Here is a 25,741-nt window from a genome sequence, read left to right on the forward strand (position 1 = left end):
AACAAGTTGAATTTTCTCTGAAGAAGTTCTCAGAGTTATTCCAATTTGAAAGAACAAGCAACTCAGAAAAAAAAGAAATCACAAGTATGTTACTGCCTCATCCATTTCTGAGTTTCACCAAAGAGAGAATCATCCCCCTTCTCCAACACAGAGATTGGGGGTTGTTGGGGGGAGGCTTTTCATAAAACACAATACTGCAATAATACTGAAGGAAGAGATCCAGGTCTGCTTTCTGTTCTATTGTCTTATTCTGTCAGCTCCCAAGTCCCCCCCACCCCCAAATCCAAGCTTAATAATTTACAGCGGAAAGACATTTAATAAATAAGCAGCAAGATTGGAGCTGTCAGCTCCACACAAAGGGACGGTTTGTATCTTCCTGCCTGGCGTCAGCACCAACTCTCACTGAAACAATCCTTATTTGCTATTTTCATAAAATTAGTTCCTCTGCAGTTTCTATCAATCAGAACATTCTTTGGAGAGAATTATACTGGGATTTTTTTTGTCACTAGCTGAATTCAACCATTCTGTAAGGCTGATGAATTTTTATCATCTGAGTGGCAGAGAGGGTAAAACCTGGGTGGTCTGATGTGGGAAGGCAGAGAGCTCTCCTCTGTTTTCAACTGAGGCCTGACAGACCTGGGAACCTGAATCTGTCTCTTATCACTGCACATGGGCTCAGCTTTCTCCCCCAAACACATCTCTTTACACATCTATAATTCCTAATCTTCTAAGGGTTGTGGATTCTTTTGCAGATTGTATGAAAACCTGTTGCTACACATATGTGCATGTACAATAACCTCACGATTTCTGGATGCTTATAGACACTCCCTACCTCCTTTTTATGCATAGGCTCCATCCCCAGAACCCATAGTAAAAACTGTGAATGCTGTGCTTTTCCAATCTTCTTCACCACCCCAACAACCTTAAACTGGAAGAGAAACTGTTCACCCAGAACTCTTTTGTTGAAAGAGACAACAGAGCAGTGGGGTTTCTTTTGTTTGTTTGTTTTTAAGAAAGGAAGGATGAAGCCAGGTGCCAGTGGTTCAGGTCTGTAATCCTAGCTACTCAGGAGGCTGAGATCTGAAGGAAGATTTCAGTTTGAAGCCAGCTCAGGTAGGAAAATCCATGTGATTCTTATTTCCAGTTAATCACCAGAAACCAAAAGTGGCGCTGTGACTCAAAGTGGTGGAGTACTAGCCTGAGCAAAAGAAAGAAGGACCTGAAAATAGTTTTTCATGACAGCTACTATGGTTTAGTTGTCTCCAAAAGGCCCATATGTTCAACACTTGGTCCTCAGACTGTGGCACTATTGGAAGACTGTAGACCCTTTAAGACATGGAATAAGGGTGGAAATAATGCTTTTCATTGTTGTTGTTGCCTTATCATGATTGTTTAAGAGAAGAAAATTATAATTTAACATAATGATGCTATGTCCCCCAAAGGCCATGTGTTCCAAATGTGGTTGCCAACTATTGGTGGGGCTCATAAATGTACTGATCTCATCAAGGGGTTGACCCATCCATAGGTTCATAATTTGATGGGCTATTATTGCAAGGTAACAGAAACTCTAGGCAATGGGGCCTCATTGGAGGCCTTATGAATGAAATAGAAGATGGTTGGATTTTATTGACTGCAGAAATCAAGTTTATTTTACCATCGTGGCTTCATTTGCAGTTCTATAAGTGAACCAACAATTTCTTGTGTGTTTAAAAATTTGACCTTAGTTGGCCCAGTGAGGTGCTCTGTGGTTAAGAAAGCCATTGTCTTGATTAATTCATTGTATTAGAATTGAACGTTAACTGTAGTTGTGTACTAGTAGACAGTGAAGGTACATAAGAAATGAGGTGACTTTTGTCTTAATGAGCTTCATGTGGTTTTGTAATGTTAGGCTAACAACACAAGAAACACTTTCAGATATAGCAATGGACCAAACCTAATTTCCAGTTAATTGCTTCAAATGATGATAACACTTCCTATTTCAGACCATCCTGTAGTTGTTAGAGCACTTCTTCACTTGTGTTCTTTCCAGAGCATGTGGTTTCTGCTGGAGTCAGTGTGATTTCTTCGTTGTAAAGCAAGGATAATGGTGAGCCCCAAGCATATGGGTAGGATGGGAAAGGTGAAACAAAAGTGGGAGGGAACTCAGAGAGCGGAGATCATTTCAACAAAGAGGCTGAGACAAGAATGAATGCTGAGTATCTGCAAGATAATGTGGAGACAAATCATGGAATGATTGTAACACTGTTGTCCAACAGCCATAGCTAATTCTGAAGCCTTAATGTTTGGATGGAAAAATAGTCAAAAGTTTTTTGAGATTCAGAAAATTGAGTTCCTTATACTTCTAATGATCAAATTGGTTTTAACTAAAAGATAAATGAAAATGGCCAGAAGTAGCACTGTGGCTCAAGTGGCAGAGTGCTAGCCTTGAGTAAAAAGAAGCCAGGGACAGTGCTCAGGCCCTGAGTCCAAGGCCCAGGACTGGCAAAAAAACAAAACAAAGCAAAACAAAACATAAAAGATAAATGAAGAATGAACATGAGAACCAGGCACTAGTGGTTCATGCCTGTCAGCCACTAAAGGAGGCTAAGATCTGAGGATCACAGTTTGAAGCCAGCCCCAGAAAGAAAGTGTGTGAGACCCTTCTCTCCAATTAACCACCAAAAACCAAAAGTAGAGCTGTGGTTCAAGTGGTAGAGTGCTAGTCTTAAGCAGAAAACCTACGGGATAGTGAACAGGTCCTAAATTCAAGCCCTAGTACATGTACACACAGACATACACACACAACACACACACAAAGAAATGAACACGTAGTATTCTCAATTTCTTACACCTCCCTGAATGGAAATAACATTTCTTCTGTCCCTTAAGAAGGGATTCTTCAGCACATGGCTGGTGGCTTATGCTTGTAATTATAATTCAGGAAACTAAGATCTGGAGGATTGAGGTTCAAAGCCAGTCTGGGGAAAAAAATCCTTGAGACTCTAGCTCCAAGATAACCGCACAAAGACAGGCTACAGACATTGCTCAAGTGGTAGAATGCCAATCAAGCAAGCAAGCCAAGCATTCAAGAAAGAGGTCAAGTTCCAATGCTGGTACTGTCAAAGGCATAAAATTAAAGGGATTCCATCCCTAAGCTCCTCTGTGCTCTATCCACCCAATCTCATCACCTAATTAGGAAAGAGTATTCATTTTCTGATGAAAGGATTAAAACTGAAAGAATGCTGACACCCGAACATCTTTTGCTCTTTCTGAATTGAAGATGTTCACTCCACTCTAGATATTATATTCTCCCTTTAAAAGTTGTCTACTGGGCTTGAGGTGTGGCTCAAATGGTAGCCTGGCTCAAAGTCCTGACTTTAAACACCAGTACCACCAAAAAATAAAACAACAACAAAAAAGATTTTATGTTATACAGTGTCTTTCCATGTTGCTCTCCATCGCTGCTGTGTATATTTTTCTTATTTGTATTTGTAGAAAGCACACAGATGCCAGTATGTGGGCATATGTATCAGCCGGTTTTCTGTTGCTGTGGCAGAAAAAAAGATCAGAGAGAAACAAGTTAGAGGAAAAAAGTTCTATTTTGGCTCTGCATTTCTGATGACTCAGCCTATGGTCAACTAGCTCCATTGCTCTGGGTTTGAGATGAGACTATAGCCCAGTGTGTGTGTATGTGTGAGGGAGAATGGTCATCTTACATCATAACCAGGAAGCAGAGAGGGTGGGAATGGTCCAGCCAGGGATTAGGGACAAAACTCTGCCTTTCAAAAAGTATCACGGTTTGAATAAAAGGTGTGCTCCAAAAGGCTCAGACATTGGAAGCTTGGTCCCTTAAGCAAGCAAATGTTCATAAGAGAGACTCTGGGAAGTGATTTGATCTTGAGGGCTCTGACTACATGAATGGATTCATCCACATAAATTCCAGATTTGAATAGACTATTGAGAGGTGGTGGACTTGTGGAAGATAGGACCTGACTGGAGGAAGGAAGTCACTCACTGTAGACATGTCCTAGAAAGATATCCATTGTCCCCCAGCCCCTTCCTGTCTCATTCAGCTTCCAGACTTCAACCGGGGCTCTGAAAACATGAACCCAAACAAATCTTTCCTGCTTCCAGTTGTTTCTCTCAGGTATTCATCACAGCCATGAACTGTTTGGAAGTAATAGGTCACTGGACTTTACTGCCTAGGCTGGCTTTGAGCCACGATGCTCAGATCTCTGCCTCCTGATTCGTTAGGATGACAGGTGAGCCACCAGTGACCGGCTATTGTCTGTTTTCCTGTCCCGCTTCTGCAGTGAGGTATGTAGCCTTTGTTCTCCGCTCTCTGGTCGTCCTGATTGATGGATTTCGTTTGGTACAAAAATCTTGGCAAATTCTGGCCAGGGCAGTCTGCTGAAAGGGGAGCCGCTCTCATTCCAGCTGCCTGGTGAAGGTGGTTTACTTGATTGCTCTGGGGCCTCTCCCCCAATCTGTTCCTGGGTTAGAATGACCATTGCCTCCGTGTATCTCGAAGGCTAAGAAAATCATGCTAAGTAACACGATAACGCTAAATAAAACAGGGAAGGACTCTTCAATCCTGGGCCTGATCGGACTTACCTCCAAAATCCTGCCCCTACAGGACCTAGGAACAGGCACTGAGGTATAGACTGCTTTAAGAACCCCCAGACTTCCCCGGGTTTCGGTAATACTCCTCCCACCGCGCAATCTCCATGGTGATAGCCAGGCCAGGAGAAGCAGCACCACGCAGCCCAACCACCCGCCCTCGGGCTACCCTGGCCAGCGGTCCCCAAGGTTGAGGAGGAAAGGGTGATTGACACGGAGGTAGGGGAGTAGCCAGGAGCCACTATCCAATAGAAACCGAGCCTAATCCCAGGACGCACAAACACTGACCAATCGGAGAGCATAACGGAGGACGGCGTGCCCACCCACCATACTCAGCGCGGCCGGGAGCCTCGGCAAACGTAAACTAATGAGGAGGAAGATGGACATTGAAAGAGCGATGCTGATTGGCGAATCCGAAACAGTTTGAATAACAGCTCACTTGTGATTCGTCTTAAGTACACGGAAGCCCGTGCGGGTTGGAGCAGGCCAGATTCAGGTGTGAGTAGCGGCCGAGGTAACTTGGGGAGCCAAGTGAGGGGAGGCGGTGGCGAGGGGACCCGAGCGCTCGTGGAGACGGCGAAGGGCAGAGCCTGGGGCTGCGGAGCCTAAAAGAAGGAGGGAGCTGAAAGCACGGGGGACCCCACAAACCCCTTGAGGTGCTGGGCGTAAGGCCTGGCAGCTAATACTTGACAGGTGGTCCAGAAGGAAGGGCTGTTGTGTTTCTTGCTCTTGAGAAAGTAAAATGCCTCTGTCTGACTCAAATGCCTGTTCGAAATTTTTAACCTATGTCCAGCTTCTCAAAAGAGTAGCTGAGTGAGTATCCCAATGAGACTTGGCGCTGTCTTCACCTGCCGCCCCTTGGAATGTGCAACAGTTGGAGGAGAGAAGCTGAAGTCCTGGTTGCTAGGTGTTCCCTGGGCCTCAGTACTGAGCTGTGCTCGGTGGTGCAGATGGCAGACCCTGTTTGTTACTAATAACAAAACCTAGTGGTTTCCCCATATTTTCACATTCAGATTACAGGGAAGTGTTTAAAGGAGAAAAATAAATGTGTGAAACTACCCCCCCCCCGTTGGGTTTTTGTTGTTGTTGTTGTTTGTAGGATTGGAACAAGTGATAAAGGAAATTGAGAAGGATTTCCGCAAAAGAGCAAATGTCTCCTGTAACCTGCTGTTTTTGTTTTTCAAGGGCTTTTGAGTTCCAGGGAAAGTCATTAAATGACTGAGGTTTCACCCACCACCAGCACCACTTAAGTCACAGTACCCGTCTCACAGTCTACATTTGTTCTAGGCAGTAAGTAAAGTCATCTTAGTATATTCTCTGTGAGCCTGTTCGTGAGCACTGTGTTTAATCCCATAAACTCTGGGTTGAAGGGCCAGCCCTCTCACCTCAGTGTGTGCCTCTTTCAATTTTCTTTGTCACCTTCAGCAGGAAAAATGCCCTATACACACATACAAATCATTTTTGGCATTGAGCACAGAGGAAGAAAACCAATCCTACAGTTGTTAGCTAGTAAACTGTGCATTCAAATTTAGGTTATTCTTTTCTAAGTGAATTAGGCCACTTGCTTTAAATGTCACGGTGTCACATAAGTGGACTTATTCTTGAAATGAGATTGACTAAACCATCAATTTTCAAACAAGGTTTGAAAAGGTTCTGAATCTTTAAAAACACTTTTTTTGTTGTTTAAATCATACCCGGTTCAAATAATTTTGCTATTCCATAGGGTACATAATCACAAGTATTTTCTCACAGTGAACTAACAAAGCAAAATGATTGTTTCTTCTATAGCACCATTCTATACTATAGCCAACCTCTCCTTGTTATGCTTAGTAAGATGTGTGGTTAGGTTATAAAGTGAAGGACTTCATTATTAGAAGAGTTTGGGGCTAATTAATCATAAAGCCATACCCACTTATACAGAGCATTGTCTCCATAGTTTTAAAGCTTCTATAGGGGGATTGAGAGCAATGTTTTCTTAATCATCTTCAACACCATTGTCCTGTATTCTAGGTATTAAGAGTTGGTTTGGGTTTAACATGTTATGTGTGTGATAGGCAAAACAGTACCAAAGTATCCTTAAATAGTTTTCTTTTGCTTGGTACTGATGACTCACACCTGTAATCCTGACTATTCAGTGGATTTTGAATGAGAGGATCACACTTTGAAGCCAATCCTGACAAAGACCCCCCCCTCTCAATGCACAGCTGGGCACAGTAGCTTGCACTTGTCATCCTCAGTTACACGAGAGAATGAGCTTGGGAGGATCATAGTTCCAGGCTAGCATGAGCAGACAAGTCTGTGAGACTCTGTCTCCACGGTGGGAAGCTAGATGATGGCAGGAATTAGATGAGGTAGTGCTGGGACTATCATCAAATAGCAGGAAGCCTGAAGTCCACAGATCACAATGGATATGCCACTAGATAGAAAGTGAAAAGCATAGTCGGGGGCATGGCTCAGTGGTTTAGTCCCTCCCCAACAAGTTGGAGGCCTTGAGTTTAGTACTATGACCAAAAGAAAAAGACCGCCCCCCCCCCCGCCCCGCCCCGTAAGGACCAGTACTGTCAGCTCAGCTACTCAAACTGGAAGCCTTTGTTTTGTTTAATGCTTTCTCTCTTCTGCAGTTCAGACCCTCACATTTCCCTGTCTGGAGGACTATCATAGTCTAAACAATCACCCATCTCGGCTCTGATCCCAGTACATACGTGTGTGCCCTATCACTGCATACCTCTTTGCAAATTAATAATGATCCCAAACTCTTAAAAACAAGAGATTATTACATTGGGTAGTATGACAAATATTAAAACCCTCCTAAACCAGATTAGTGAATATCAGCATATTGGCCATTGGCTTAACTTTTATTTTGCCTTATTTATCATATGGGGGATCATACCAGGACCTCACAATGCTAGGCAAGTAGTCTGCCACTGAGCTACTCTTCCAGCCAATGCTTTTTATTGTAAAGACCTTAAAATACCACAGATTTAGTTCAGATCCCTTCTTTTCTCTTTGCTGGCCCCATTCTGCTCCACTCCTCTCAGTACTCCTGAAATTATCATATCACTCCTGCACATATTTTTATACTTTTCCTGTATATGTCTATTATAATACATGTTATGTAAAGCTTTTTTTACATTTTAAAATAAAAGTATACTGTGGCTTTCATTTTTGCCACATTTATGTATGTGTGTGTGTCCCCAAGTGAAGAATTGTCCTGCATCCTGTACAACTTTTGAGTCTCCCACAGAATACTTATTTGTCATTCTCCTAGACCCTAACTCCACTTTGTGTATTAACATAATGGTATGGGGGGGGCACAATTTAATATAGTGAAATTTCCAGGAATATAATTCAGCTGAGGAATGTAAATCAAAGAGACATTATACTAATTTGTGGTTTGGAACTTGAACAAGAGTTGTTTGTTACTCTAGAAAAATCCTAGACGTGAAGGCAGCACAGCTCGTGGTATTTGAGTTGCCAATGCAACACACCTGCGGAGTCTGCCTTTGTAGCTTCTGCGCTCGGTGGTGATGCTAAGTTTAGGTGCAAGCATCTGACTACCGTACTTCATTATGTATTCTAGCCCAGTCAGCCTGAATATTCACATATTTAAACATATGCCATTTCATTATGAATTATTTCCATTTAAAATTGGCTTGTGTATATGATACAAAGTAGAGGTGGAGTTTTTACTGTTTTCTGGTTGGGTAATCACTCTTGCTGTCGCCCCTATGTGGCCCCTCTTTTGCCCCCTGACTCAAACAGCCAACGCCTTCCTGTGCCAGATCCTCACAAATGCACGGCTCTCTCTCTCTCTCTCTGCGCTCGGTCCATGTGTCTTTGTACCACTCTCACACTGTTTTAATTACCTTGGTTTTATAATGTGTCTGCAGCAGTTGGTAACAAGGAGGGCAGGTTGCCATCCTAGTTCTCAAAATTGTTTCAGCTATTCTTGGGTCTTTACTCTTCCGTATGAATTTAGGATTCGTTTTCAAGTTCCACAAGAAATTATTTTTAGGCTTTGGTTAGAATGCGCTGAATTGATAGATTAAGAAAAATTGAGGTCTTTTTACTGAACTACCTCACCTAGGAACATGGATTATCTATCTTTCTATTCAGGGCTGCTTTATTTCTCTATCTGGGTACTTGGGGGAAAAAAAGAGTTTGAAGTTTTATAAGTTTGGCTATATGACTCTTAGAAATCCTTTGTTCATATTTGTGTGCACACATATACACAAATATGTATATGTACACATCTTTATACTCTGAAAGTTTCAAATATTCAAAAGTTTAGAAGCTGGATGCTGGTGGCTCACACCTGTAATCCTAGCTACTCAGGAGGCCAAGATATAAGGATCACCTTTTCAAAGCCAGCAGGAGCAGGAAAAGTCCATGAGACTCTTATCTCCAATGAACCACCAGAAAATCGGAAGTGAAGCTATGGCTCAGAGTGGTAGAGCACTAGTCTTGTGCACAAAAAGCTCACGAAAAGGGCCCAGCCACTGTCCTCTGAGCTCAAGCCCCACAACTGACACACACACACACACACACACACACAGAGCTTAGGAAACTGTATTATCAACAACTGCTCACCTGTTATCTAACTTTTGCAACTAATTAATGACCAGTCTTATTTCATATTAGTCCCTCATCCTCTCTCCCAAATAATATGAAATATCCAGAATCATATTTTTGTTCTTGTTTTCGTGTGTGTATGTGTGTGTGTGTGTGTGTGTGTGTGTGTGTGTGTTATAAAGCGTCTTCAGTTCCATTTTTGTGTGTCTGTGTGCTGGTAATGGAGCTTGAACTCAGGGCCTGGGTGCTGTCCCTTAGCTTTTTAGCTAAAGGCTAGAGCTCTACCATTTGAGGCACAGTTCTACTTCAGGCTTTTTGGTGGTTGATTGGAGATAAGGGTCTCATGAACTTTCCTGCTAGGCTAGCTTCAAAGCATAGACCCTCATATCTGAGGGTCCTCCTTAGTAGCTAGGTTTATAGGTATGAGCCACTAGCACCTGGCTCATACAATACCTTTTTTTTATTTTTTGAGTATTTTTCATTGGAAAAAAAATTCCTTAATATCAGACATCTAGATACTGTTTGGATTTTCCTGGTCATCTTATAAAGGGTTTTTATAGTTACTTTATTTGAATCAGGACCCATGTAGTACATGTTTTGTATTTGGCCAATACATTTCTTAAGATTCCTTCTTTAAAACAAAAATTTTAGTCAAGTATAATACACATTAGACATGGTATACAAATTCTAAAGGCATAGCTAGATACAGCTGACCCAAATAAAGCCAGATGAAGAAACAGTTTCAACAGAACTCCAGAACGTGCTCCAGCAAAGGTGTTCTACAAGGTAAACACTCTCTTGCTTCGAGCTTCCCCCCTTCTCCCTGCCAAAGTAGTTTGACCTATTTTTGAGCATTGTTCACACCATACAGTGTGACCTTTTTGATTTTGTTTGGGATATGGTTTCACTGTATAGCTTAGGCTGACCTTGAACTCATGAGTCTCCTCTTTCAGCCTCTCAAGTGTTAGGGTTACATAATTTATGCCTGTATCTTTTATTTAACTTGGTATTTGTAAAAATTCTCCCATTATGGGCTGGGGATATGGCCTAGTGGCAAGAGTGCTTGCCTCGTATACATGAGGCCTTGGGTTCAATTCCCCAGCACCACATATACAGAAAATGGCCAGAAGTGGCGCTGTGGCTCAGGTGGTAGAGTGCTAGCTTGAGCAAAGAGAAGCCAGGGACAGTGCTCAGGCCCTGAGTCTAAGGCCCAGGACTGGCCAAAAAAAAAAAAAAAAAAAAAAAAAAAAAAATTCTCCCATTATTGGGTATGCTTGTAGTTGGTTTATTTTCATTGCTTTATATTAGTGCATTGTGTGAATGAATAGATTGTTGGTAAATATGTGGGCTGTTTCCATTTGGGGGTGCAGTGACCTTTTTGTACCCCTCTTTTGGTGAACTTATGTACACGTTTGTGTTGGGAATACATCTGGAAATAGAAGAATAGAATATTCTACTTACGGTACATACTTGCTAATACTTGGTTGTCTGTCATTTTCCTTTTTGCTTTTCTGGTGGGTATATACAGGTACTACCTTTGGGTTTTCACTTGTAATTTTCCTGATGATTAATGAAGTTTAGTTCCTTTTTATATGCTGGCCATTCAGATATTCTCTTTGTCAAGTACTCTTATTTTTTATTTGAAGGATGTCTTAGTAAATGAGTATATTAAATCACTAAATTTGTGGGTTTATCTATTGAAGTGGTTATATCAATTTTATCCATATATATGAGTTCTTGATGTTAGTTTCATAGTTGTTTTAAATGATATCTTTTTGCTGGATTATTATTTTTGTGACATTCTTGTATTTTTCAAAACTTTACATATATTTTTCTTGATACTAAGATTGCTTTGTTTCACTTGTTATTTTATTTATTTGTTTTTGTCAGTTATCAGCTTTGAACTCAGGGCCCAGGCACTCTCTGTAAGCTCTTTTTGCTCAAGGCTAGTGCTCTACCACTTTGAGCCACGTGCCACTTCCGATTTTCGGGTGGTTAATTGGAGAGAAGAGTCCCATGGGGACTTTTCTACTGGGGCTGGCTTTCAACGGTGATCCTCAGATCTCAGCCTCCTGAGTAGCTACAATTACAGGTGTGAGCTGTAGTGCCCAGCTTTCACTTGTTATTTTCAATTGTAACAAGAAGTATACAATGTCAGGTTTACCATCTTAACCATGTTTTGCTTCTTTGGTTTATTTTTTTGCAGGACAGTGGCCTTGAACTTGGTTCAGGCACTGTCCCTAAGCTCTTTTTGCTCAAAGCTAGCACTGTACCACTTGAGCTACAGAACCATTTACAGTTTTTTCTGTGGTTAATTGGAAATAAGACTCTCATGGCCTTTTCTGCCCAGGCTGGCTTGAACCACCATCCTTACGTCACAGCCTCCTGAGTAGCTAGGATTACAAGTGTGAGCCACCAGCTCCCAGCTCATTTTAACCATTACTAAATGGTTAAAGTATTAAGTATATTTATGTTACTATAAAACAGAGCTCCAGAACTCGTCATCTTGGAAAACTAGAACACAGCCTATTGAACATCTTCCCATTCCCTCCTTCCTCTGATATTTGCTTTGTTAGTAATTGCTTTGTATGTTGTTTTTTTTAATCTTTATTTTCAGCCTCTCTGGTTAGGCAGATTTGTTTGTTTTCGTAGCTTTTGTAAAGAGCAGTTTTCATTTCTTTTAAATTCAATATGAGAATCTTTGAATAATCATATATGATCTGTTTGCATTTACCATGATTGTTGTATTTGTGTTTATATTTACAGTCTTGTTCTGTATTTTTATTTTCCTGGCTTTGTTCACCCACCATCACCCCTCTTCTATTTTCTTTTCTTATTTTTTTCATCCTACTCATGTGAATATTATATGGCATTCATATACATCATTGTCATCATCATCATCATTATTATTATTGATATTACTTGAGGCTTGAATTCAAAGCTTTGAACTTGCTAGGCAGGCACTCTACCACTAAGCTACATCTCTGGCCCTAAGAAAGTGCAATGAGCACTAATTATTTTTGAGATAGTGAGGTGCCAGACTTTGAAGTCAGGCCCCACCACGTGAACCCCATTTTAGAATCGAACCCTGAGCCAATCAGATTTGTACCTGTGTTCTAATCTTGCTTGCACAGTTGATTGTTTTAACCTTGTTCTTTGCCTTTATAAGCCCTGTGTAATCACAGCTCGGGCTTCCTCCTAACCTCCGCTGTGTTGGTGGGTAGGACGAGGCCCGAGTTGGCAGCTCGTTAAATAAAGCCTTGCCTTGCTTTTGCATTTCGGAGTGTCTGAATCTTGGTGGTCTTCTTGGGGGTGGTCTTGCGACTTGGCACAACAATAGGATCCCTTTTCCTGCCGGAGCATGAGCCTGCCAGAAAACAATCCACCTATTTTTGGCTTCCTATCATCGCTACAGTGCCAGGAACACACTGCCATGCCCAGCTTCTTCCACCAAAATGGACTGTTTTGCCTGGGCTAGCCTGGAACCACAACCCTTCTGATCTCAGCCTCTCAAGTAGCTAGGATTGTAGATGTGAGTCCCCAGTACCTGGCTTCCTATATGTAGATCTAGCTATACTAACACATGTATATTTCACTTAATAAAACCTACAGGTTATCATTGACAGTTACCTGCTGGGGAAATTAGAGTCAGTCTTCTTTAATTTAGAACTGTTCTTTCTCATCTTGCATGCAATATTGAGTCATATTTAGTCCTCTTTTTTTTGTAACATCCTGGGGCTTGAACTCAGGGCCTGGGTGCTGTCCCTGAGCTTTAGTGCTCAAGGCTAGTGCTCTACCACTTGAGCACTGCAGCTTTTTGGTGGTTAATTGGAAACAAGAGTCTCATGGACTTAGCTGCCCAGGCTGGCTTCAAACTAATCCTTGGATCTCAGCTTCCTAAGTGACTACGATTACAGATGTGACCCACCAGCACCTGGCTGGCTGTCAAATTCTTTTAAATCTGTTTTACTGAAGATCACTGTGTGTTCCGTGTTGTGTAAGACATGTTGTTGGCTCTACTCATCAGATTGACCAGAAGTTACAGCCATCTTCCTAAGTCTTCGTGCGACCACACTTGATTCTTGCCAGCTTATCAGCACTGCTTTGTGTATTCATCCAAGAGATACTTCTTGCATATAATCTCTGTGCTGGCAACTAACACTACCTGAATGAGAAAGACAAAGTTTCTGCTCTCCTGAGGTTAGTTGGAGAGACAGAAAATAAACTTGTAAGCAAAGGAATAAAAAGCTTAGCTGTAGCTCAGTGATAGCATTTGTTTAGCATTCATGACCCTGGATTCAATCCCCAGTACTGGGAAGAAAAAACAAAACCAGTTAGCTACCACTGGTGAAGAGTACTCTGGAAGAAATAGAGTGATGGAGAGGAACTTTTGGGGGGTTACCTATAGGCAGTATGGGAAGATCTGAGAAAGTGAAGGACTGGAGAAGTGGAAACATAATGAGGTGCAACTAACAGAGGTAGTTGGGGATTAAGGCTTGAATTTAGGCAATAGACACAGCATACTAAGACACAGAGGGAAAATTCATGACATGTAGAATTAGTGAGATGAGCCCATGAGGCTTTAACAAGGGGAGAGTGCTCCCCAGTGAGGCTACAGAAACTAGTGGGAAGCTGGGCGCTGATGGCTTATGTCTGTAATCCTAGCTTCTCAGGAGGCTGAGATCTGAGGATCATGGTTCACAGTCAACCTGGGCAGGAAAGTCCGTGAGACTCTTTATCTCTGATTAGATATCAGAACCGGAAGTAGAGCTGTGGTTCAAAGTGGTAGAGCACTAGCCTTGAGCAAAAGAGCTCAGGGACAATTCCCAGGCTCCAAGTTCAAGTCCCATGACTGACAAAAAGAAAAAGAAATTGATGGGAGCCAGGCCACTCCTAACTCAGCCTAGCATGCACTTGCCACACTGACCCCTTTCCAAGAGTGCCCAGTTCTAACAATACCTTTCTTGTAAAATTGTGGTCTCAAGAACAGTGAGAAACACCAGGTGCCAGTGGCTCACTCTTGTAATTCTAGTTCCTTGGGAGGTTGAGATATGATGGTCACAGTTCAAAGCTGGCCCAGGCAACAAAGTCTGTGAGACTCTTATCTCCAGTGAACCACCAGAAAGCCAGAAGTGGAGCCTGTGGCTCAAGTGGTGGAGTGCCATCCTTGAGTGAAAATCTTTAGGGAAAGAGCTCACGCCCTGAATTCAAGCCCCAGCACACATACACCCCCACTGAAAGAATTTCTGTTGCTATAAGCCACAAGATAGAAAACTAAGCCATACTCCTTTGAAGTTATATCACATGTACCTCCTCCGTTAATCATAATCCCTTCCTAGAAGCTTGAACCCATGATTAAATGAGATAGGTCTGTGAAGTTCTTAGCACATAGTAAATGTTTGCAATTAGTGATAGCTCCTGTTCTTCTCTTAAGGCCTGGAAGTTTTCTCCCTTTTGTGAATAAGAACTGGACAGCAGAGTGGAGAGTTCTGTCTTGTGATTGCCTGGTAAGTCACAGTTCATACCCTGGATTTCACCAAAGCTTCAACTTCTGTTTGGCCTTGGAGTGAGGCCTTGGGCCTTCTACCAGCCCTGGCTAGGGTTTTGTAATGAGGTTCAGCCTTCTACCAAGGGTGGAAGGGAGAAACGCCAACTCAGAGAGCATTCTTAGGAGATGCGTGCAGAGCTGAGAGCAATCTCCCTCAAAGAAAGGTTTTGTGTTCTAAATCTCTAGTTTCTATTCAGGGACTCGGCATCCTGAAAATGGAAGACCTGGAGACCTGTGACGATGCCCCAGTTGCCACATCCCATACTGAATTCGGGCTTTCTGTATTTGTCAGAACACCAGGAGCAGGTGCAGGCAGCCCCTGCCTGGTGCCCTCTCCCCCTGATGGCTGGCACAGTGCTGGGCGTGGGTGCCGGCGTGTTCATCCTCGCCTTGCTCTGGGTGTCGGTGCTGCTGCTGTGTGTGCTGTTATCCAGAGCCTCCGGGATAGCTAGGTAAGGCGTGCTTTCCAGTTGGGAATCCTAGGTAAAAGCAATTAGAGGCAAAATCGCTGATGCTCATTAAACATTTAGAATTCAGAAGATCATTTTTGTAATTACTGGCAGTTTGAACGAGTTGCATTTTAACCTCTTATCATAAGCACTAACTGTGTTATTTATGCTCTGAGGCAGAGGTGGGAGGAGAAGGGAAGTAGGTTTTTCAGTTCTTACTGTGGAGGAGATGGCAGAAAGACAAGAGATGACAAGAAAATCTGCTTTCGCTGCCTATTGAATGTCTCAGAGGACGCACATGGGAGTTTTTCTTAATTGTTGTGATTTATGCCATGTTGCTCAGTCTCTTAAGGCTCTAGGCCTAGGCTAAGTAAAGAAGCATTTGGTAAGTTGAACTGGCCCTCTATACCAGGCACTTGACTTTGGGACAGAGAGAGGACATAAACAGACCCCCAAATAATCCACAGTTGTATTCTGGAGAGAACTTGTCAGTAAAGAGCAGTGAGTTACAGATTCACTAAAATTTTCTGGCCAGAAAAGCAACTAAAGTGGATATATGGGAAAAGGTTTTGATTTTTTTTTTCTTAAACATGACTTTAGGCAGAAGCACAGATGAAAACTATGAGTTCTCATTGTTAGGAGCTTGGAATAACAGGAACAAGCCCAAGCTGGTATCTCTAGGAAGAAAGGCCTTGTGTATAACAGGTGTCTAGACATTGTCAAGGGACCAAAACAGAGAATGTTGACCCCCAGGGAAGAGCTAGGCCAGACCCAACTAGTTGGGAGAAATTGTAAGCCAAGCTTTTAATACTTTGTCTCATTGCCCCAGGTTCTCCATCATTTTTGTCTTCCTTGGTGCTATGGTCATCACATCCGTTCTATTGCTTTTCCCCCGAGCCAGTGAACTCCCAGCCCCGGAAGTCGAAATGAAGGTGAAAACTCTTGGTTTCATTTGCCTCCTGAGCTAAACTGCCATCCTTTCCTGCCGCCCGACGTGTTAGCATTGTGCTGTTGAAGCAGTGTGTAGGGGGAGCTCAGAGAGATTTAAAAAATTTTTTTATCATTCATTGTAAAGGTGATGAACAGGGAGGTTACAGCTACCTAAGTCAGGTAATGAATACACTTCTTTTTGAACACTGTTACCCCCTCTTCCTTTTCTCCCACTTTCAGAGGGAAAATTAAATCTCCAAGATCTTCTGGCCCTACCTGCAAAACACAGACTGAGTTGGTCTCATCTCCAATTTAAACAAAATTCAGTGTTGAAAGGCTGCCCCCTACTATGAGGACAAAGACAGGGAAACTGAGTTAGGAATGGAGAGGCACAGGCCTGCCAAAAAAGTGAAGCGTTCCAATGCGGCAGGTAGCCTTGGCTCAGAACCTCAGATCTGGGGCCAGAATGAGTGTGTTCTCAGGGTACTGAGCCATGTGACTTTCTCCCTGTGGTGGACTTTTTCCACTTGTGATGTGGAGAGAAGTATCCGCACAGAGAAGAGCAGTGGGGAGCGAGAAGCATTGCTATGGGAAACAGAAGGTGAAGACATAGATGAACTCACTAGTAACGATTCCTCTGGTCCTCGTTCCTGGGACCACATCTGCCAGCTGACACCTCTGAAAGTAGATGTGTGTGTGTGTGTGTGTGTGTGTGTGTGTGTGTGTGTGTGTTGGCACTACAGCTGGAGTTCTCAGGGCCTTGTACTCAAGGCTGGTACTCTACTACTTGAACCACACCTCCACTTCCTGCTTTTTTGCTGTTTAGTTGGAGGTAGTCTCTCAGATTTGTCTGCGTAGATTGATTTCAAGCTCTCTCCTCAGCTCTCAGTCTCTGGAGTAGCTAGCATTACAGGCATGAGCCATCAATGCCCAGCTTGAAAGTAGATCTCTGTCATCCCATCCTTCTCTGGAGACCACACATTCTTATTTGTTGCATGCTTTACTGTGCATGATTGCTGTCAGACCCATACAGTTTCTGTCATTTGCCTTTTGTCCATTACTCTTTCAACTTCCACTTTCTTTTTATTTTCCTTTTTTATTGCTATTATTAAGGTGATGTACAGAGAGGTTACAGTTATGTAAGGTAGGTGAAGAATATATTTCTCTTTGGACAATGTTACCCCTTCCCTCTTTCTCTCCCAGTTTTTCTCTTCCTATCCTCACCCACAAGTTGTATAATTCTTTTTTTTTTTTTTTTGCCAGTCCTGGGGCTTGGACTCAGGGCCGGAGCACTGTCCCTGGCTTCTTTTTGCTCAAGGCTAGCGCTCTGCCACTTGAGCCACAGCGCCACTTCTGGCCATTTTCTGTATATGTGGTGCTGGGGGATCGAACCCAGGGCCTCATGTATATGAGGCAAGCACTCTTGCCACTAGGCCATATCCCCAGCCCCGTATAATTCATTTTTAACATAGTGTCTAGTGAGTACCACTGCTACATTTGTTCACCCTTTGTCCTTCCATTTCTGTGATTTTTAAGTGGTGATGATGATAAAGGTTGATAAAGTGATATAGGGATGATAACGGATTACTGTTTTGCCAGGTCATGTGCTAGGCATGTGTGCATTATCTCATTTAAACTTTAGGACAGCCCTAAGTAGTGTATTAACCAATTTTATATGTGAGGAGACCGAGGCTGTAAGAGATTAAAGTAATTTGCCCAAGATCATACATATACAGGAAGAGACATAGCAAGGATTCAAACTGAACTCTGTCTTTAAAATCCACATTTCTGGGGCCTCAGCAGAGTATCAGGGTGAGTCTGCAGAACTCATGCATTATTAATTATTAATGAACACATACTTTAGCTCTGCCTAGGACTAACCATAGCAAAAGGAAGGAAATTAGCTCAGAAAACTCAAAGGAAACTTAAGCTTACCTTACAAATTCATGAAATTACTTCCATGGGTGCCTGGGTTTTTTGTTCACATTTAACAACCACTCTGAATGTATATGGGTGCCATGGCTAGAGTTAGGAATCAGTGCCCACCCTGATATTCTTTTAAGGGGCAAGAATGATGGAAGCTATGGATGTGACCACTGGAAGAAGACACAGAGCAAACTCTGTTTTGAAATCAGTCCATCTCTGTTGTAGGAGTTTCAGACTCAGGAGAGAATGGTGTTTAAGCAAAATCTGTTTGTCAGCATGGCCAGCAGAATTGGAGTTCTCATTTCCAGGTTTTGAGAGCTGGCCCCTGCCACAGTCTGGCTCAATACTGTATCAATAATACATGGGCTGGGCCTTCTGCACCCAAGGCCTGCTAATTGGCTAATTAAAAAGTGAAACAGTCGAACGAGCAAACATGTAGCCCACTAGAGACTTGTTCGGTACCAGAGCCAAGGTCAAAGTTATGTTAAAGTTGTTTTATCAAACTGACCTTTATTGTAAGTTGACTGTTGGGGTAATCTCTGGAGCAGATGGGGTGTCTGCAGCCGCCTCTTTCTTGGTGTCTTTAGATTTCACTGAGCATTTGACAGGCACTTGTTGTATTGACACTCTATTTTTCTAATGCTGCTGTAATACATGACTGCAAATGTAGTGACTCACCACACAGACTTACTATCTGCTAGTTCTGTAAGTTATAAATTCCCCCGTCAGTCTCACTGGTCTCCAATCTAGGGGTCAGCATGGCTGCATTCCTTGCTGGTGGCTCTAGAGGAGAACCATTTCCTCACCTCCTCCTTCTACCCACGCTGCCCCCAGTCCTTGGCCTGAAGCCTCCTTCCTTCATCTTCAAAGCCAGCAGTTAACATCTCTTGCACACTGACCCTCTTTTTCTGCCTCTCTTAAGAAGCACTTTTGTGATTACATTGGGTAATCCAGGCTGACTTCCTATGTAAAGGCAGCTGATTAGGAACCTTAAATCTCCTTTGCCATGTGATTTCACATACTTTGCAGGGATTAAGATGTGCAATGTGTGGGCCATTATTCTGACTGCCCCAGTCACTTGGGTCTTTTGGATTCTCTCTTACATATATGGGTTTTCCAAGGCTTCTGTGAAGTCACTTGAGGTTTTTTGTTGGGTTTGTTGGTTTGTTTTTTTTTTTTTTTTTTTTTTTGCTGCTCCATTAGGTCTATGCATTCAGTTGCTTTTACCTGACCAGTCTTGAGTACCATTGTACTCTGTGGGGAATAGAGCTCTCCCAGTAGACAGCAGACAAGTGGGAAGAGCCAGCTCAACACCAGTTTCAAGTTTCTGTCAGTGAAGACCAATGGAAATGGGGTACCAGTTTTGACTGGTTAGCGGGCAGCCTGCTCCATAATTTGGGGCAAGCTACTTATCTTTACATTGTAGTAACTCAGGCAAGCGGCCATTTTCTCTCTCCCGTGGGATGCTGGGCAATGAACATTAGGGTTTAGAACTCTTTCGATGAAAGCTTTAAAGAGGCACCTTCTTGTTTTGAAAATGAACCTTTCTGAGTAGTAGTGGGTTGATGATTTTTAAGGTTTGGTCTTCTATACATAGAAATTGTGTGTGTATGTGTGTGTGTGTGTGCGCACGCACGTGTGCGTGTGCGTGCCTGTGTGCTCTCATGTTGGTACTAGATCTTGAAATCAGCGCCTGGGCACTGTCCCTTAGCTTTTTCACTCAAGGCTGGTTCTCTACCATTTGAGCCACAACTCCAGGCTTTTTAGTGGTTAGCTTTCCCATCCAGCTGGTTTTCAAACTATAATCTTCAAATCTCAGCCTCCTAAGTAGTTTGTGAACCACTGGCACCCAGCTTGCAACTTGTCATATTTTAGTGTAATTAAGATCCTCCATAATGAAAATTGTTGTTTGGGTTTGTTTTGGGTGCCTGTCCTGGGCTTGAACTTAGAGCCTAGGCACTGCCCCTGAGCTTTTGTGCCCAAGGCTAGTGCTCTACCACTTGAGCCACAGCTCCATTTCCAGCTTCCTTTGGTAGTTAGTTGGAGCTAAGAGTCTTTCCTACTGGAACTGACTTCGAACCACCCTCCTCAGATCTCAGCCTACTGAGTAGCCAGGAGCAACTGGCAATAATGAAAATGCTAACAAAAATAATTCATCCTAAGATCAGGCTAATTTCTTCTAACTCTCTTAGATAACTGATTTCAGAACAGAAAAGTCCTCCAAAACATTTATGCATCTTCTAAATTGAGCCATTTGTTCCTGTACTTTATTCATCCTTTTTTTTTAAAAAAAAAACCTGTGTCTCCAACTCAGGGATTTGAGAAAAAGATTCTCTTATTCATGTATATACAGAGGGCAACATGCTACTGAAAGGAATGCATAGGGGCAAATAAACATTTCATCCATCGTCACAGATTTGGTGTGTTCACCACAGTTTCACATTACAGTGGCTGCTGGAGTGGCAGTGCTTTCATTTTGATGCTCGCTTTCTTTTTCTAGATCGTGGATACCTTTTTCATCGGCCGCTATGTGCTACTGACTCTGCTCAGCATCGTCTTTCTCGGAGGCCTCTTCTTGGTTCTAACCCACCATGTGCTGGAGCCGATCTATGCCAAACCACTGCGGTCCTGATGGTCTTTTCTGAGGAAACCAAGACTCTTCTCCTCCCCTTCATTTTGATGTCATCTTGAGAAGAAGAGGATGGCTTTCGCATCTTCTGACTGGAGGAATATCCATTTACCACTACGACAAAACTCTCTTGAGTTCTGGCTTCCAGAAACAAATCACAAAATTGACCCTACAGGCACAGAGTCCTAGCTGACTTCTTAGAACCTGCACTTCAGGATTTCCATCTGTTTTGAAAGGAAAAGAGTTATGCTGATCTGCTTAGAGTACATTTTCTATCAAATTGTTAGTAGTAGATTTGGGGGAATTTTTTTTTCTTCTGTTGTCCAACAAAAGAACCTGATCTTTTTTGGTAGTTTGTAGGATTCTTAGTTTTAAGATTGCAATCAGGGGCTGGGAATATGGCTTAGTGCTAGAGTGCTTGCCTTCATGCATGCATGAAGCCTTGGGTTTAACTCCTAGCACCACATAAACAGAAAAATGCGGAATGGCACTGAAGCTCAAGTGGTAGAGTGCTAGCCTTGAGCAAAAAGAAGCCAGGGACATTGTTCAGGCCCTGAGTTCAAGCCCCATGACTGGCCAAAGAAAAAAAGATTGCAGTCATCTGGAAAGGAAATGCACTTAAGCTCAGAAGGATATTTTAACTTGGAGCACATGTTTAGAGTTGGTTATTGATCACTGTATGCATATAATTCCACAGAACACTATAAAATCGGTGAACAACCACTGGTGGTCTGAATTGTACTTTAAACTCTTAGCCACAACTTTCTGAAGCTTGTATTTTTTTTTCAAGTTTGCTTGGTGATTAAAGATATAGAATGTTGATTATTTTTTGCCATGTATCTCTGGATTCGTTTTTTTCCAAGATCTGATAACTTCTGTGTACCTCGTTTAATTACCACAAACATCCATTTTAGGGTTGGTCCTCTTTTCATCATTTTTGTTGGTGTTTTGTCGCATTTTTGGTTTTGTTCTGTGACAAAAATCTCACTGTGTTGCTCAGGCTAGTCTTAAAACCCTGCATGCATCCTTCTGGTTCAGCCTCCTGAGTGTTGGGATTACAGGCCTATGTCACAAAGGCTGAGCTTTCAGGCCTCTGTCACCAAGGGGAGCTTTCTCTTTGCACCATTAGTAGCCCTTCTCCAAACCCAGTAAGGCATATGTATTCAGCAGGAAACTATAACTTTACCCCTGACTCCTCTTCCAGACCAAGCAAGATTTGTCACTAGAGGGGCACTGGTCTAGCCTCTACTTTGGAGGTGTCCTCCTGAGCACCTAAAGCTATGTGATAAAGAGTCTTGGCTTAAAGTTAAGAACCGTGAGAATAGGAAAGATGGATTAAATTTGTTCTGTATACCAATTGCATGCTAATTTCCTTGACGTTTATTTAATTTTTGTAACAGTCACTATCAGCCCTATTTTAAAGTAGAAACAAATGGAGACTTAAGGAGGTTCACTTACTTACTGAAGCTCACGGATCTGGCAGACCTAAATGTCGCAGATGCCAGGTCCTATCTCAAGCTGGAAGAAAACCACTAAGCTCTGGATTTTGAGAGCTTGAAGGGGGTCAGAGCCATGTCTTTACTTTCTTGCCTGGACACTATCTTCAGGGTCGAGAAGAACCCTATCCTGCCACCTTTGAGGAGTCTCAGTCCTTAGTGACTGAAAGTCATTGGTGGCTGGTGAGGGCCAGGAGTGGTTGTTCCCCCCCCCCCCCCCCCCCCACTGAGACCATCCCCTTCACTATCGTCTTCCGTTAGGAAAAGCTTTGCAGATAAGACCTTTTAGAAAATTTCAAAGGAAATAATTTCTGAAGTCTAGCCTAGAGTCGTAGGGTAAAAAAAAAAGAAGAAAAGTTCCCTCCAAACAGACTGGAGAAAGGGAGAATGCAGAGCTGGCAATGGAGGTGGGTAGGCTGGGTCATGCTCTTGAGCTGCTCTGCACACCGCACAGAAGCTTCTCGGTGCCTGTGAGCCTCTGTGCAGTGAACTTGAACCAGCAAGTAGAGCATTCTCTCCTCACAACTGCCATTTGCACCCTTCTCCCCAGAGCCTTACTGAGAAAGCTTCCTGACCATCACTCATCTTTTTTTTCTCCCAAAAAGGTGTCCAGCTACTGAGTCAATGAATTTCAGATCTCACACCTATGACTGTTTGACATGGCATTCCTAATTCACAGGCTTTGCTGGAGATGGCTCAGATACCAGCAGAAATCATCTTAGTGTTCCATTTAGCCCTTCTCTGTCTAGTGAGTGGTCTTAGGGTAGATGATGCTGGTCTATTTTCTATCAGGAAACTTATGGTCCAGAGATTTTGAAAGATGAGGAGGGACAGTGAGTCAGGCTTTTATATGAGACAACAGGCTATTTCATAATCTAGTATGTTCAGACAAGCTAAATTAACAGGACCCCATTCTAACTCAAGGGAAATCATTTGTTTGATCTATTAGGTGGTGCCGTGTTTTATCTTAGAACTTTCTCACATCATCAGGACACACTGGGTAACTCGTGGATTTTTCTTCTTCCGGGACCTGGGTTTAAACTCAGTGCTTCCCACTTCCTCAGCTTGCTTGCTTGGCTAGTGCTGTACAGCTTGGGCCACACCTCCAGTCTGGAGTTTTTGCTGGTTAACTGGAGATGGAATCTTGCAGACTTCCCTGCTTGGGTTAGCTTCAAAGTGGGATCCTTCAGGTCTCAGCCTCCCAAGTAGCTAGGATTACAGGAGTGAGCCACTGGTACCCAGCTCACACACACTGGAGAGATAGATAGATAGATGGATACATATATATATATACACATATATGTGTATGTGTATATATGTATATACACACACATATCCAACACACATAAACACACAGACACACACACATGTATATGTGTGTGTAAGTTTCTCCCATCAGTAAGAGGAATGTAGCTCAAGTGGTAGAGGACTTGCCTAACAAGCACAAGGCCCTGGGTTCGATCTCCAGTGTCAGTCAATCAGTCAATTAAAAGGAACTAAAACTAACCTTTTTATGCAGGTTTTTACATGTGAACATGAACTAGAAAAATTACACGCAGTTGTTCATTCAACATTGAGCACCTGCTGGTAGAGTGAGCAATTGAAGGACTGGCTCTGAGATGCCCACATTGTCTTCCCAACTCCATCTTGGGATGCAGGTATACCAGTTGCCTTTAAGTGTTTTTATTCTAACAAAATAATCCATTTTTTGTTCTGTTCTTTAAGACAAACTTATCTGTTAATTCTGTTTCACTGCTGTAGCAGCCAAAGCCTTTCTGTTTTGTTCTCGACATGTAATGAAACGAGGTCTTATTTTACAGATGGGAAACAGGCAGGGAGAAGAGATTTTAAAAGCTCACAGCTGGTTGGTAGTGGCACTCACTTTTGACACACTAGCCCAGTCTCCCAATGGATTCTGCACATCTCATTTTAAAGATTATGTTTGCTTTCAAACCACTCCTGGTTCTCACAGTAGTCAACACTGTATTTTAACTATTTGTACCCTTCAATTCCCTAACCCATATCCAAAAAGGTAAAAGTTCCACGTGGGAGAACTCTAATTAACATTCTAGGACAAATAACAAAAGATTTTGTTTCAACTCTTTGGCTTAAAAGTATTTGGCTGTTGTTATATAGAAACAGATTTCCAGATGTGGGACTCTGAACCGTAGAAACAAATCTGGAGAAGTGTTGATTATCCTCATGAGAGCATACAAACTCAGGATTGGAAAGGAGCTTATAGAGTTCAACCTTTAATCCCTAGATCCAACCCCCAAAACTTGGAAATAAATGTACTTCCCATGTTTAAATCACAATTTGTATTGCATTTAATACACATGAGCCAGGCCTTCATTTTTTTAGTGTGTTAAGCATTGACTCATGTTCTATCACATAGTGTCCCTATGAAATAGATCGTATTAATGTCCCCATTTCACAGATCAGGGACAGGCACAGCCTGCCAAGTAGTTGGCTTGAGATCACTCAGTAAGGGGCAGGTGGGAATCAGAATTTGAGGTCAAGCAGTTTAGCTCAGTGTTTAAGCTTTTAACTCCCTTATATTTTACTGTGCTGTTCCCTAAGAAAAAGAAAAGGGGGGGGGTGGGGAAGACTTGGTTGTCCACTTGGAGAATCAGCTGCTTTTTAATATTCACCCAGAATCTTAGGAACTGGGCACAGGTCTGGGGCAAAGCAGTTAAAAGGTTCCTAAGACCCCAAGCAACTGTACTGATCAACCTTGGGGTTTGGGGTGGGGCTCTGCTCCGGTGGGAGGAGGCTTCTCCCTGGCTTAGACGTACTAGATGGAGCGGCCCCTAGCTGATGCAGTTTTCAAGAAGGATGTGAAGGAAGCTGTATCTAGGTGCCATATGGCCATCCCCCACTTGTTTTAAGTTTAGGGGATTGTGTATACTTTCCAATGTTTTTCTGTCTTTTAACTGATCATACACCCCTTGTACATTGAGTTCGTGTATTTATTTCCTATTGCTAATGTAAGAGATTACCACAAATTTAAAGTAGTTTAGAACAATACAAATCTTATAGTTCTAGAGGTTAGAAATGGGAAGGAACTGCAGTCATGAGTCAAGTGGTAGAAGGCTTACTTTTCCCAGCTTCTCAAAATCACCCATATTCTCTGGTGGGTGGATTCTTTCTATATCTTCAAAGACATAGGGGTAACAACTAACTTCTAACCTCTATCCCTCCTGCCTCACAGATTTCCTTTATTATTATTATTTTTTTTTTGGCTAGTCATGGGGCTTGAACTCAGGTCCTGGGCAATGTCCCTGAGCTCTTTTTTGCTCAAGGCTAGCATTCTACCACTTTGAGCCACAGCTCCACTTCCAGTTTTCTGATGGTTAATTGGAGATAAGAGTCTCATGGACTTTTCTGCCCGGTCCAGCTTCAAATTGCCATCCTCAGATCTCAGCCTCCTGAGTAGCTAGGATTACAAGTGTGAGCTACTAGTGCCTGGCTAGCCTCACTAATTTCTAAAAGAACCTGTGGTTTATATTGGTTCCACTTGAGGAGCCAGGATAATCTCTCCATCCTGGGATCCTTCAGCACATTTCTAAGTTGTATTTACCTTATACTGTAA

At 42.6% G+C, this 25,741-nt stretch overlaps 2 protein-coding genes across 5 annotated transcripts in view; one reads left to right on the forward strand and one right to left on the reverse strand.

Moving 5' to 3' along the window:
* The first annotated feature begins 5,028 nt into the window (after positions 1-5,028).
* On the forward strand, positions 5,029-21,029 carry Tmem218 (transmembrane protein 218). Of its 4 annotated transcripts, none has more exons than XM_048343714.1 (6): positions 5,029-5,095; positions 5,785-5,889; positions 14,606-14,678; positions 15,012-15,171; positions 15,998-16,100; positions 20,525-21,029. In XM_048343714.1, exons 4-6 carry the CDS (start codon positions 15,062-15,064, stop codon positions 20,654-20,656), a joined length of 345 nt encoding a protein of 114 aa, XP_048199671.1. In that variant the 5' UTR covers positions 5,029-5,095; positions 5,785-5,889; positions 14,606-14,678; positions 15,012-15,061; the 3' UTR covers positions 20,657-21,029. The 4 variants fall into 4 exon arrangements, with proteins under 4 accessions (XP_048199671.1, XP_048199673.1, XP_048199670.1 ...); XM_048343716.1 differs by having other exon boundaries at positions 5,041-5,113; positions 14,606-14,679; positions 15,015-15,171; XM_048343713.1 differs by having other exon boundaries at positions 5,041-5,113.
* A 4,588-nt stretch (positions 21,030-25,617) lies between these two features.
* Slc37a2 (solute carrier family 37 member 2) overlaps positions 25,618-25,741 on the reverse strand; it is a 31,080-nt gene continuing 30,956 nt past the window's right edge. Inside the window, exon 19 of the transcript XR_007210527.1 lies at positions 25,618-25,627. The gene's annotated coding sequence lies outside the window, so the exon portion shown is untranslated. The remainder of the gene's footprint in view (positions 25,628-25,741) is intronic.

This window comes from Perognathus longimembris, chromosome 3, assembly GCF_023159225.1.
Source record: "Perognathus longimembris pacificus isolate PPM17 chromosome 3, ASM2315922v1, whole genome shotgun sequence".
Classification (NCBI taxonomy): Eukaryota; Metazoa; Chordata; class Mammalia; order Rodentia; family Heteromyidae; genus Perognathus; species Perognathus longimembris.